Raw genomic sequence first — 14,226 nt, forward strand, 5'->3', positions numbered from 1 at the left:
TAAAAAGAACATAAGAAGGCTATTGAAAGAGTGGGAGACAGAGACCCCAAATGAGGCAGTAATCCTTTCAACCACCAATAATCTCACTACATTAGAGGACAGAGTACCAAGCTTAGAAACAGGAAGACTTGGGTTCAAATCCCACTTCATATTCTGTGTGACTCTGGGCAGGTCATTTCAGTTCACAAGCCCTCATGCAACTTTGTCGGGCTTATCTGTTAAGTCATAGATGGATTATTATTTGTGTTGATTCAGAATCTAGAAATGAAAGAAGGCAAGCATTTGCAGGTTATTCAGAAGCTTCCCACTTGCACATAATAAATTCTTTCCTTGAGTAAAAGGTGGGAAGAAGTTGGCTGTAATAGGCACTAAACGGTATTTTAAAATTTAAAAAAAAAAGAAACTGACTGTAATTTTTATGGATAAAAATCTACTAGTTACCAACAGAGGAATCATTTCAGAATCAACTGTCTGTGTACAGCCATATCATTAACTGATTAGGCCAATGATCTATGGCCCCTGTTACAAAGTGTAAACTCCATCATCCCAGGAACCATATTTCAGGTCTTTTCATATCTCACTCAGCGCCTAGTATAATGAGGTCTACAAATACTAATTTCCTAATTGAAATTACACTATTGAATTTTTAAAAATGCCAAATTAATGTTTCTATTTAAGCCAAAGGTACTTTGAGGAATTCTAGAGGAAAAGTAGTAGTTTTTAATCACTGTCAATGATGGAAGAGACCAAAAAGGTTAGGCTCGGACACAGAGGGACTAATACAATGGCAAACTTCTAATTTTGACCCTGGCCTTTTCCCAGCTGGAAAAATGAAAGAAAGAAGATAAAATGTCTATTTCTCCATAGTCTCTCAGACCTGAATGTGTCTCAGGAATGTGTCAATGTCATTTTATCTTTAAACAGGGACTAGCAGGGGTCTGACTGATGTTCAAGGTGAGGAACAGAAAATTCTGGTGAGGGAGAGCCAAAGGCAAGGATTAAGGTGAGAGGAGGAATGAAATGGAAACTTTTATCCAAGTTTCTATTATCACTCATGCCACACGGGCCCCTATCCCTCTTATCTGCCGGCTGCCTTGGGCTGGGGGTTTGGAGGAGAAATCCATTCTCTAAAGCCTTGGGAGCCAACGTTAGCTTTAACTGCTCAGTCTCCAAATCTCGGACATTACCTTCCACCCTGATCAGGTGTACTAAAATACCCAGAAGGCCAAGTTATCAATTTACCACCAATTTCCAGATGTAACCTCAACCCCAAGCCTAATATGCTGAGTTGCCAACTAGCTTTTCCAAAATTTCTTTCTATTCCTCATAAATGTCTCTCTTAATTACATTATAGTATCTACTCCACAGAAGTACCTAAATTTATTAAATCAATCCCCTAGTGTTGGACCATTAATTAGGTTGCTTCTAGCTTTTTGGGACTGAATAAAATGTATACTTTATGGCATGAGTGTCAAACTTTCAGTTACGGGCTCCCTACAGCTACAATACCCCCAAAGTACAGCCCCAACCTGATTAAAACATAATTGGAAAATATTTAATGAAACAAAGAAAAATACAATAAAACATGGATAACATTTGGTTTTCTAAGGCGGCCCACATGGATCTGGTTTTGCTGTCCCATGTTTCTTTGAGATTGACACCACTGCTTTAGGGGATAGAGAGTAGACCTTTAACTTCACTGACATGGGGAGGGGGGTCCTAGGTAACAGTCCTCCCTAGGCAGGTCAGCACCATTCCTGCGACTTAAGGTCTTAGAGATGCCTAGAATTTTGAGAGGTTAAGGGACTTGCCCAGGCTTCCAAAGCCAGTATCAGAGATGGGACTTGAACCTAGGCATCCCCAGCCTAGATACACCAGCTCGCCATCCATTAAGCCATGTTTCCTCTTTAAGATAATTTATATTTTGAAATTAATTCTTTTAAATATAAGCAATTACTGCACTAAAAATGCATTATGGCACATTACACATTGAAATTGTTATGTAAATAGTTATTAGAGGCAGCTAGATGGTACAGTGGATAGAGAACCATGCCTGGAGTCAGGGAAAACCTAAGGTCAAATCTGGCCTCAGACACTTACTAGCCGTGTAACCCTGAGTAAGTCACTTTACTGTTTGCCCCAGTCTTCTTATCTGTAAAATGAGCTGGAGAAGGAAATAACAAACCAGCCCAGAACCTTTGCCAAGAAAAATCTTAAATAGGGTCAGGAAGAGTCAGACACAATTGAATCAACTGAACAACAACAAAAATAGTTCCTAAGTAGGCAAAATTGTTGGCAATGATGTTTACAGTCAAGCTTCTTATAAAATATATATTTTAAAAAGGAGAGAGAAAACAATTGGCCATTCACAGTGCTGGTCCAAGACTACTCAGAAATCACTGTAATTAAGAATCAGACCCTTCCCCGCCCCACACTTCCATTCCCTGCCCTCATGACTCAACAACTCTTTTCTCTCCTTTCACTGGTACCTGTCCTTTGTCTTTCACTTCCATGCCTATTACTTTATTCGCAGACCCTGCCAACTCCAACTGCCCCAAAACACTTTCTGGAAGAACAGAGTAGCTAGCAGTGGCAGGTTTTGATCTTAGTTCCTCTCACTTCAAAGGCAGCATTTCTGCTACACAAAGCAGTCATCAAGGACTATGGGGTAGTCTGGGGTGAGTAGTTCCCGATGTGCTGACATTTTCTGTGGCCAAATCACATCAACTGCACCCCTAATGTGGTGTGAGCCACCCCCATGATTAATCCAAATTGATCAATTCAAGGGTGGGGGAATGTGGCAGTTAGCTCCTGAGTAGACAAAGTCAGACCTTGAATGGAGTCAGACCATCCTGGTAGAACCTGAAATAGCAGTAGCAGATATGGGTTGAATCCCTGCCTTCATGATGAGCCTCTTAAAGACAGATTCCCAAGAGTACAATTTATAAGCTGACTCCAACTCCACCGGGCAACTGCAACGGCATTAGTGTTTGTGACCTTGAGAGTTATTTCTCTAGCTTCCAAATGTGCCCTGTACCCTTCATAATTGTCCTATATATCTTGGCAAGGAGACAATCATGTTCTCCTTTGGTTACATATTCTCCTGCCCAAGAAAAGTTATTCTGTGGCTAGCACAGGACTACGAGGAGCTCCCTGCGTGCCATGATGTATTCCAGGCTCTTAAGAGCTAATGATCATCAATTTGGGGATAGTTTTTCTTCCTTCACTCCTGATGAGACTCGTTTTCTACCTTCACCTCATTTCCTATCCTTTAAAGCCAAAAAGCAAAACAACGTGCAAAATCACTCAAGGTAGAGATAAATGTGAGCCTCCTTGCACCACGGTTCCCTAATTTTATGAGATGAGAAAACGCTCATCTTCAGAGTGTCCTCCTGCCACCCGTTTACTACGAGGACTGTACTGTATGCATGCCTAATCAGTCAGCCGATTGCTTCTTTGTTCCCGGTGATTATATCTAATTTTAAAAACCCTCAGAAATGTCTGTTCAGTCCAAGGACTTTATTGGTATAACCCTGCTTGGAGGACAGGAATAGCCTGGCAACTGTGTACTGTCGTCAAATCTGCAAGATGGATCCAAAAAAGTTGAAGGCATCTTTGAGCATTGGCGCGGTTGGCACCACTTGCTGTTATTTTCTCTTTGAATTTAATATTCTGACTACATTTCAAGCTTCCCCAATAATTCAAACCAATCAAAAGCACCAATTAAAAGATCTGATTTGATCCCATTCAGTTAGCATTTATTAAGCATCTTCTATGTTTACAGGCCAGGCACTAATCTAAGTGCTGGGGATATGAAGACAAAAATTAAAGTCCATACCCTTATATTCTACTGAGGTTTGTGTGGGGCAGGGGAGAAACAGCATGCATCATAGCTAGCATTTATATAGTGTTCAAAGGATTGTAAAAAGTGCTTTAAAAATATTATCCCACTGGATTTTCACAACTACCCTGGGAGGCAGGTATAATTATTATCTTAATTTTATAGATGAGGAAATTGGCATAGATTAAATGACCTGTCCAGAGGGTTACACAGCTAGTGAGTGTCTAAGGCCAGATTTGAACTTAGGTCTCCCTGACTACAAGTCTAGCATTCTGTATTACTAAGATCCCAGGTCTCTTTCTTCTCCAGCCATCTCCAACACAGTTGGCAAACACAGTCTTCCACAGTTGTCAACGTGATAGTGAAGTGATATTGGTGACATGTGTATCTGACCACATCACTCCTTATTCAGTGGTTCCCTATTACCTCTAGAGTCTGTTTGACCTTTAAAACCTTTGACAACCTAGTTTTCTAGATGACTTATACTTTATTCTCCTCCACATATTCTGTGATCTAGCCACATCTGAAATGGCCTTCTTACTGGTCTTCACAGCTGATAGCTCTGATCCTTTGCAAAGGTGGTCTCCATATCTGGGATGGACTCTCTCATCCCTGCCTTTTAGAATCCTCAGTTTCTTTCACTGTTCACCTCGTTTCCATCTACCTTTTCTGATTACCCCAGAGGCTATGAATGCCTCTTACTTACAAATTACCTTGTATGTATGTATTTTGCTATAGAGACAGGAGAAAGAGAGAAAAAGAAAAAGCAAAGGAGAGAGAGTCACACAAAAAGAGAGAGAGAGAGAGAGAGAGAGAGAGAGAGAGAGAGAGAGAGAGAATGAGTGCACAAATCCCTTAGGTTTGTTTGGGAAGACCTGGGTTCAAGTCTCACCTCTGCTCTCTGTGACACAGGGCAAGTCTGGCTACATAGCCAGCCCATTGAAGTTGTTCTCTCTGAAGCAGAGTTTAAATTCTTGGTAGTTCACCTCAAGAAAAAAAAACCTCAGTGTCCACACCTTATCTTGCCAGAATCTTCAGAATCTTCCCACGATAATTCAAATGGAAATTCAATTTCCTGGCATGGCACTGGCAGACTACACAGGTCTCATAGGCATACAACAATGAAGTCAGCACAATGACTCTGTAGACCTTCAGTTTGGTAGGCAGCCTAAAACTTCTTCTCTCCCACAGTTTCCTTTGGAGCCTCCCAAGCACTGAGCTAGCTCTGGCAATGTGTTCGTCAACCTCATCATCTATGTGTACATCTCTGAAAAGTATACTGCCAAGGTAAATGATTTTATCCACAATCAAAATTTTTCCATTTGCTGTAACAGATGGTTCCACATATAGATGATGCGGTACTGGCTGGTGGAGAACCTCTGTTTTCTTGGTGTTGTCAGGCCAAATTTAGCACAGGCAGCAGAGAATCGATCCATACTCTGTTGCATCACAGCCAGCATGGCATGCCAACATCAAAGTAGTCACTGTGCTCTATGAGCAAAGAAGAATCACAGTAGCACAAAGGAAACACGAGATACACAAATCGAGAGATATCTCTATCCTGAAAGTTCAAACAGACTACTTGTGCCTGACCTGGGGGAGAGCCTCCTGAGCTCCTCCTGGACTGGTCAGCCACAGTCAAAAGCACTGCACCTTGATCCCAACATTATGCCGTCACTGGGTCCTTTTCAAGGATGAAAGATGAATACACAAACAACCACCCTGGGGCAAGCCACAAGTAACAACCTCTTGGTACTCGAGTCAACCCTTCAAGACTCTAAGTTGCAGACCTAACCTGCATCATTAAAGGGAGTTGGCTCAACCAGAAAGCTCCCTAAATCAAAGGTTTGCCTTCTACCCTTGAGTTTATCTATAGTTTGTACGTCCTAATTTTTGCCCATATCTCCCCTGACCCAATGTAAGCTTCTTGAGGTTAAAACCAAACTAAAGCAAAACAAAGCCCCAAGCTATATAAAAACAAAAATAAAAACAGAAAACAAAGGAAATATTTAAATGTAAGAAACCAGTAACTTTGTGTGTCTGCACAGATACGTGTGTGTGTGTGTGTGTGTGTGTGTGTGTGTATGTGTGTGTGTGGAGGAGTGGCCAGGGAGGAAAAGGAATAGGCTTTTATAGGGTAGAGATGGATCTGCATTTGTTTTGTAGATGAGTGTAATGTGAGATTCTGGAGAGTGAGGACTGGTTCATGTTTATCTTTGGATGCCCGGAGCCAGCACCTGACTTGGCTCACAGCAGCTAATCAGTCGATTCTTGATTTGATTAGCTAAAGGTCGTATCTACCATCTACCTGCCTGCCACTCTTCAAAAAGGCATTAGCTACTTTCCCTGCGGACAGTTATTGTATATTAATAATTAATTTGTATATTAATAATTATCCTTTTTATCCCTGAAAGAATCAGGGCTCTAACAACGAGTACGTTCAGAAAAACATATCCAGAATTCAAGACACATGCCTGGCGGATGCATTTATCTGTCTTTTCTTTAGATGCGAAAGCTTCTGAACCACTGGCAATATCCCACTCCATGTTGATGTCACAGAAAACCTGTCATCTCAGTGCCACTCCTCCCCCTCCCCTTCCCACAAAGATGCTTTTATGTGTGGCCTGGGAAGGTAATCAATGGGTGGTAGCATCCTATCTTTTCATGTACAGCTCCTCGGAGGCAAGGCCAAAGACAGCCTTGAAGTAAACAACAAACATTGAAGGCACAAGAATGAATTTCTGTTGAGAAGTAGGGGCTCTGGAGAGCTCACTTTAACCCTCTGGCACCAACAACTCCCCCTTTTAGATTGAAGGCATGCCATTTACAACGCCCCATGGATGGCCATCTTTGGAAGCCATTCCTCCACAGCATTACCCATTGACACGGTTTAATGATGGCTCAGGTAATCACACAACTCTGACTCTGTTATGAAGGTGATGGTGTAGATGTGCCTCAGGCTTTGCCTTGTCTCTGACTCTGTCCACATGCAGGGTACAAACAACCCACTTCTTACCTCCAGAGTGAGGGGGAGGACCACAGAGCAGCACGACTCCCTGTCCTTCTCGCACTGATACTGTGCTTCTCATTTGAGTTTTAAAGTTTTCAAGATCTATTTAAAGACAGAACAGAACAGAACTAAGTTTCGGGGGGGGGAAGACAATAAACTAGATGTTCACAAGGCCAAATATACGTCTTAACAGAGCATAATTAAAACATCCTCCCCTTTTCAGGAACCTGTGGAATCCAAAATAGCACAGCATTTGTTTCGGGTGGGAAAGAAAAGGGTAATATTTCTCTTGACCTTCATTAAGATTGCTAGACATTTTTTTTTCCATAGAAACTAGTAACTCTGGATAAAAACATATCTCATTATTCTTGTGATTTTTGAAATGATGACAAATAAAAAGCTGACTGAGTCTGCAGAGGCGAGAGAAAGTGTAGACATGAGCCAATTAATCAGATAATGTGATTCAGAGGGGGGGAAATTGCTTTGAACCAAAAATAAGTCTTTTGTTCCTAATTATGCAGATTGAATCCACTAGGCAATTGCTGAACTTTCCATTTCGCTCCTACAAAGACAACCAACATTCTGCAATTTTTTCCCCTCAAAATGTTTTAGTATAAATGAATTGTCTGGGGAAAAAATAAAAAACAACTTTAGATTTACTGCTAATCAGTTGCTGTGTTGGGCTCAGAAGAGCTTAAAATACTCATTTTTCTTTTGTATAATATGAGACCTATTTGTTCAGTGTCATTGAGGGTTGTTCGAGATAATAAATGGAACCACAGCATGAGAAATTAATAAGACAAGTAGAATTCAATTTATAGGAGCACAGTAGGTGTAATTCATGTGTGCCTCTTTGTTTATAGCACTGATACAAATAGAAAGATGTTGAAAAAAACATGTAACATTATTTTTGTAATCACTCTTAAAGGCTTCCAATCCATGTTTGGCATTCTCCTGGTTATTGTTTTAAAGTTTAAAAAATGAAAAGAAAAGACTAAAGTTATTTTGACCTACAACAGTGAATTTTAAAGTCCAGTTTCCTTTTTTTCCGGTTTTAAAAAAAGAAAACCTCAGTAAAGCAGATATTCGATGAGTACGATTCCTCTTGTATTTTACTGCAATCTTGACTTCAAACACTGAAGGCTAAAGCATGCTTCTCTTCTTTTAGTAGAGAAATAGAAAACTATAAATTTAGAATAAGACGTACACTGCTAGACGTGGCCAGTGTGGGGTTTTTTAATATTTAACTGTACCTTGCTCTATTGGGGGGAGTCATTGGGAAGTTATCATAACATAAAAAGGGGGGGCAGAGAATATGAGCCACCTTTATGATACTTCTTCACAGGAAATCCACTCAGCTTTCTATTTCAATTCAATGCAATCCAACTAAACAAGCATTTATTTATTAAGTTCCTACCTGACTCACTTTCCAAAGAGGCCTATTCACAGAATGGGTGTTGCCTCACTCAAAGTGAGTGGAAAGTGGCCTGGAAAGACCTTAGCTTAAAAGGCCAAAGTCTCCTATAGCACTGTGGGCTGTCTCCAATCACCTTCCCGATGATATCTGACCACTATACCCAGATGGTTTTGGAGGAGAAAATGAGGTTGGTGACTTTACACAGCCCTCCTTCACTCACATCAAAGTTAATTGCAAGTCATGACATCATCTCCCTGATGTCATGGTCCTCTTCGAGAATGAAGGACAAAACCACAACCATAACCACAAACACAACTATGTGCCAGGTACTCTAGGGGCTAGAGATGCAAAAATGAAAATGAAAGCAGTCACCATCTACAAGATGCTTACAGTCTGCTGGTAGATACATAGGTATTGCAGGGATACCAATGGAGCATATAGGAAATCCACTCTTTGTCCCTCGTTTTTGCTACTCAACTGACCTCTTTTCTTTTTCAGTCACAGTTGTTTAACGACATCCTTTATACCAGAGTTGTCAAACTCTCAGCTACCCTCAGTACAGCAGAACTAGATTAAAATGAAATTAGGAAATGTTCAAAACAAAAATGTGATACAACATAGATAATGCTAATCTGTGGTTTTCTAAGTCAACAAGCAGCCAGTAGGAATCCCGGTCCTCTTGCACAATTGCTATTTTGAATGTGCTGTAGCCCACTCACACTCACCATATGCCTCTCCACTGCCCATTAAAAATAATCAAATATTTTATTGATACTCTTTTTAATATCACTCTCACTTCCCAATGACTCCTCCCACAACTATAACCCTCTCCTTGTTACAGAGAGGTACAGTTCAGCAAAATAAAGCAACACATTGTGTATGTCCGCCAATGTGTGCTGTATTCTGAACCTATAGGTCACCATCTGTGTTGAGAGAAGGTAAGTATGCATCAGTCTTTGGTGCTCTGAACTTATAGTAGGTTACTACTTTGTTCAAACTTGCTTTCCTTTATATTCTTGTGATCATTAGGTAAATTATTCTCTTGATTCTACTTATTTGTTTTACAGGGGTTCATATAAGCATTTTTATTTTTATTTATTTATTGGAGGAAGGAGGCAATTGGGACTAAGTCATATAGCTAGTAAGTGTCTGAGGCTGTATCTGAACTCGGGTCTTTCTGATTCCATAGTTGGTGCTCCATCTGCTGAACCACCTAGCTCCCCCACATATAAGTGTTCTTTAGGTTCCTTGAATTCTTCATGTGTCATTTCTCATGGCAAAATAATATTGCATTATGTGCATATGTCACAATTTAATCAACCATCCCCAATTGATGGACAACCACTTTTATGCTACCAAAACAAACAAACAAACAACTATGCTGCTATAAATATTTTCATATATATGGGACCTTTCTGTGTATCTTTGATCTCCTTGAGGCTTAAGCCTAGTAGTGACATTGCTGGGTCAAGGGATATGATCAATTTAGTGTGTATAGCATCTATTATAATTCCAAATAATTTCGCAAGATTGTTGGACCAATTCATAGATTCACCAACACTGCATTGGTGTGTCTGTGTTATTAACAGCCTCTCTAATAATTATCTTTTCTATCTTTTGCCATCTTTGTAACAGATTACATCACAGCTGTGATATGATGCCTACATGTCATTTTCGTTTGAAGTTTGCTCACTTTTACGTATATCCCACCTTTTTCTTACCCATTGAGTTGTTGTCACGGAAATGTGGGGATGACGGCATTTGCCTTCAAGACTAGTAGCCTTATTCTCATCACCCAATCCAACACTTCCCACCATTTTACACTCCTGACCATCTCTCTCTCGTCTCAACTCAAATGACAACAATAGAGCTCTGCAGACATCCCTTCCTCATCTTCTGTTTGTCCCACTTCATTCTTTTCTCTCTGATTACCTTCTTGTTGTCTTCTTCTTGGCCAGCACCGACAGTTCAACAAGAGAAGCTAAGCCACATGAATTTAAGGAATTCTTGGAACTTTGTCCATCTCGTAGGTAAATACAATGGTAAAAATATTTCCATGACTATTATTCTGTGGGAAGGGGTCACTTGGATAATTCTTTCATATGATCACTGACCTCAGAGGCAGTAGAGTCCAATCACCTCCTTTTACAGGTGAGGAAACTGAGGTACAGATAAGTTAAATGACTTAATCAGCATCACAGAGCTAGTATCTATCATCAACGGAATTTGAACACAAGTGTTCCTTTATTAATTTTCTGATGATTTTTATTAATTTATTTTGATTATAACAATCACTTCCATCTTTATTAATTTTTTTAAAAATTGTTTTTACATCGGCTAGATTTCCCCCTGACTCTAACGTCCCTTCCAGCTCTAAGTCTACGATACTAAGATGCAATGATAACTTACACCTGAAGGCTATGGGGGAATTAAAAGACAGAATTTACTTCCAAGTTTAAAAAATGATAAAAGTTAAATATCTGTGAGTTGTCACTGATAAATTAAACATAGTCAGCTCTGTCTCTTTATTAGAGAGGCTATATTATCAATTGAGGAAAGAATCTCTTCACAACTTAACAGGATTGATATAAATAGTTTCAAGAGCAACTCTAGGAAATAAGGTCATGTTTTAGGATATACTTAAGCAGTCCAGAATAATATTTGAAAAATATTCAAAACAAAATCACTATTTCAAAACTTATAAATACTAAAAACTGTTTGATCCTTATGGATTCACTCCACTTCAATGCATCCAAAGGAAAAAAAAAGCAAATGAAAAAGTAAAAATAAAAGCAAAATTATACATACACTCTACATACACACATCTACAACTTTATTGAGAAATAAGACTAAAGTGGCTAGGTAAGAAATTTGGAATTGTAATGGTTATGTAAGATTCACAACTATTAACAAAAAGATGTGTAAGTGTGCATATGAATTTATTTTAATTGAAGATCATCATACCGAAGTATCTTTTAGTATCTCTATCTTTGTATTATCTGCAATTTGTAACTAAACTACTATCCCATCAAAGCATCAAGTCTCAGGATTATAATTGAGTGGAAACAGTAGGATCAGGTTCTCCAAATGTCTCTTGCTTGCTAAATGGGAAAAAGAAAATTGTCACAATAAATAGCTTCTATAGGGGAGAGGGCAATATTTGAAAAGACTATTTTCTAACAACCAACTATCCTCACCAACTTTCTCCTGCTTAACCGGCTGTTTCAAAGTGACTTTACATTACAGGAGATATTCATCATTGATTTTAGCTGGAGTGTACAGAAAGGGATAAAACAACTGAGATGTTTTGAAACACAAAGCAAGTCTCCTCCTAATGTGGGTGGGGGGAAGCTAATGGGGTTATTCCTTTACCCAAGCACAATAGTTGGCATTTGCAATACACACAAAATCCTATCACTTTCCATTAAAACCTCATTAATGGCAAAAGTAGCTTCAAGTGGATCAGTGCACCCATAGGAAAAAAAAAACTTTTAAAATTTGTGCATCTGTTGTTGCTTGAGATATCCACACAAGATAGGAAATTAAAAATAGCGAAGAAAAATAACTTAACACAAAGGGAAACTCCTGATCTAATAAGTGAGATTCCTTCTCTTCTCTTTGGTTTTACTCAGTATTCTCAACATGTTTCTATTTATAAACCAAAGGTTTCTAGTAGACTGTGTCTCCTTATTTTGCAGGCACTGACAGGCCCAGACTGACTATTGTTAGGCATAGGAGATTTGATCTGTTCCATTTCAATCCTGAATCTGTTCAAGGAAGCCTAGTAGCCCCTCACTCCTAGGGATACCATATCTGTGACGGATTTAGTGCAGTCATTCAACCATCTTAGCTCACTGCAACTTACAACTCCTAAGTACAAATGATCCACCAGCTGTGGCCTTCTTAAGGTGTGACACCACATCCAGATGGGCACTCTCACTCTCTCTCTTTTTATAAAGTACTAAATAGCTTAAGACTTACACATATAACTTACGCATCCTAAATTGTGGATGGGATACAAATAAACATTCCTCTGAAATGATTCATCTGTCATGTATTTGTGAAAATCTAAAGATGGGGCAGGGGCAAATATCAGGAAAATTCCAGGCCACAGAACTATCCGCATATAGCTATCAGAAACTGGGCTAGGTGCTGGAGCCTGAAAGACAAACTGAAAAGTAGGACCTTAACTCAAGGAATTTGAATTCTACTGAAGAATGGCAACATTTTTTAGAGAAGTAAATATAAAACAATGTGATCAGGAAGAAAGCATAAAGATGTAAGTAGATCAAAAAAAGGTTCCCACAGGAGGTGGCCCCTAAGAGGAACTTGGAAGGAAACAAAGGATGATCCTAACCAGGAGAGGCAAGCAGAGTACATCCTGGGCATACACAAAGACCAGAGAAGGCATACTGATTCCAAAGAGCAACAAACACAAGCCAGTGTGGATGAAAAGAAGAATAAATGAATTGATGTGAAGTAATTCTGGGAAAACAGGATGGTTGCAGATTATGAAGGGTTTTAAAAATGCTAAATTTGAGAGTTTGTGTATTATCTTAGAGGCAGCAGGGAACCACTAATGTCTCCTGAGAAAGTCAAGTGAAAGCAACAAGTCAACAGGAATCTATTAAGTACTTACTATGTGCCAGTCACATAGTAAGAAGAAAGTCAAAATGGTCCCTGCCCTCAAGAAGCTTACAATTGAATGAGGAAGACAACATGCAAAACTCTCTCTATCAATAGAATCCATTCAGCCTATCCTGGAGGTAATCTCAAAGGAAAGGCACTAGCATTAAAGGGATCTGGGAAGGCTTCTTACAGAATATGGGGCTTTAGCTGAGACTTGAAGGATGGAAGTGCCTTAAAAAAGAACTTTTTGGTAGCTATGGGAAATATACCTCCCCTCCCATCTTCTCTACTCTCAAACTGAGAAGGGAGAAGATATTCATGAATACTAGAGTTTGAAAACTAGAAACAGCCAGACCAATTTAGAAGCTCTGACAATAATCCAGGAGACAGTGGGTGAGGGACTGAATTGGAGAGATTTTGGTAGATGAGCAGCAATGAACAGACACAAGAAATGTTTGAGAGCTCAGAAATTCTTTGGATATTGGATATAAGGGAAAGAGAAGAATAGAAATGTCTTGTACCATTTCTCTCTGTTATTTGCTCAAGGTTTATGAAAGTAGCATAAATTAATTTTGTTCTTCCATATTTTTGTTTGTTTGTTTGTTTTTTGGATCGGATCTGTGATTTCATTGGCACAGACAACCTCCTAAAAAGAACTTCCTCAATCAACACAGAGCAGCGACTTCTTTGCAATTTAGTTATAACATAGCTATACAAACTCTAGTTGCCTGGGGCAACGGGAGGTAAAGTGACTTGTCCAAGGCTACATAGCCAGTACGTGTCAGAGGCAAGATTTGGCCTCAGTTCTTTCTGACTGACTGTGAAACTACTTTTCGGTCTACCACACACACTATGTTATCGCTTTACTATTCTCTATGCATCTTAATTTAGAAAGGGTGGTATGAAAACTTATGTAATGTCTTCCAGAGCTAAACATAAATTAATTTTGGATCGTCCATTGTTTGCTGTGTGGCAGAGGTAAAGAGGGAAAGAAAGGGGAGCTGAGAAATCAAGTTCTAGTTCCAATTGTGTCTTTTCACTCTGTTGGCCTCAATTTCCTCCTCCATAAAAATTAATTGGCTAGGTGACCTCTGTCAATTCTAGCTTGACACTTTCTGAGTTTACAATTAAGAAAAAAATATAGGGGCAGCTAGGTGGTGCAGTGGACAGAGCACCAGCCCTAGGGTCAGGAGGACCCGAGTTCAAATCTGGTCTCAGACATATAACACTCACTAACTGTGTGACTCTTGGCAAGTCACTTAACCCCAATTGCCTCACACAAAAAGAAAGAAAGAAAGAAAGAAAGAAAGAAAGAAAGAAAGAAAGAAA

The 14,226-nt window shown here is 39.4% G+C and overlaps 1 protein-coding gene across 1 annotated transcript in view; it reads right to left on the reverse strand.

The window, feature by feature from the left end:
- Positions 1 to 14,226, reverse strand: part of CNTN3 (contactin 3) — a 426,853-nt gene that overhangs the window by 162,266 nt on the left and 250,361 nt on the right. The window contains exon 5 of the mRNA XM_027863878.1: positions 6,858 to 6,953. Within this exon, the coding sequence (XP_027719679.1) occupies positions 6,858 to 6,953 (96 nt within the window). The remainder of the gene's footprint in view (positions 1 to 6,857; positions 6,954 to 14,226) is intronic.

This window comes from Vombatus ursinus, unplaced genomic scaffold, assembly GCF_900497805.2.
Source record: "Vombatus ursinus unplaced genomic scaffold, bare-nosed wombat genome assembly UNPS02014773.1, whole genome shotgun sequence".
Classification (NCBI taxonomy): Eukaryota; Metazoa; Chordata; class Mammalia; order Diprotodontia; family Vombatidae; genus Vombatus; species Vombatus ursinus.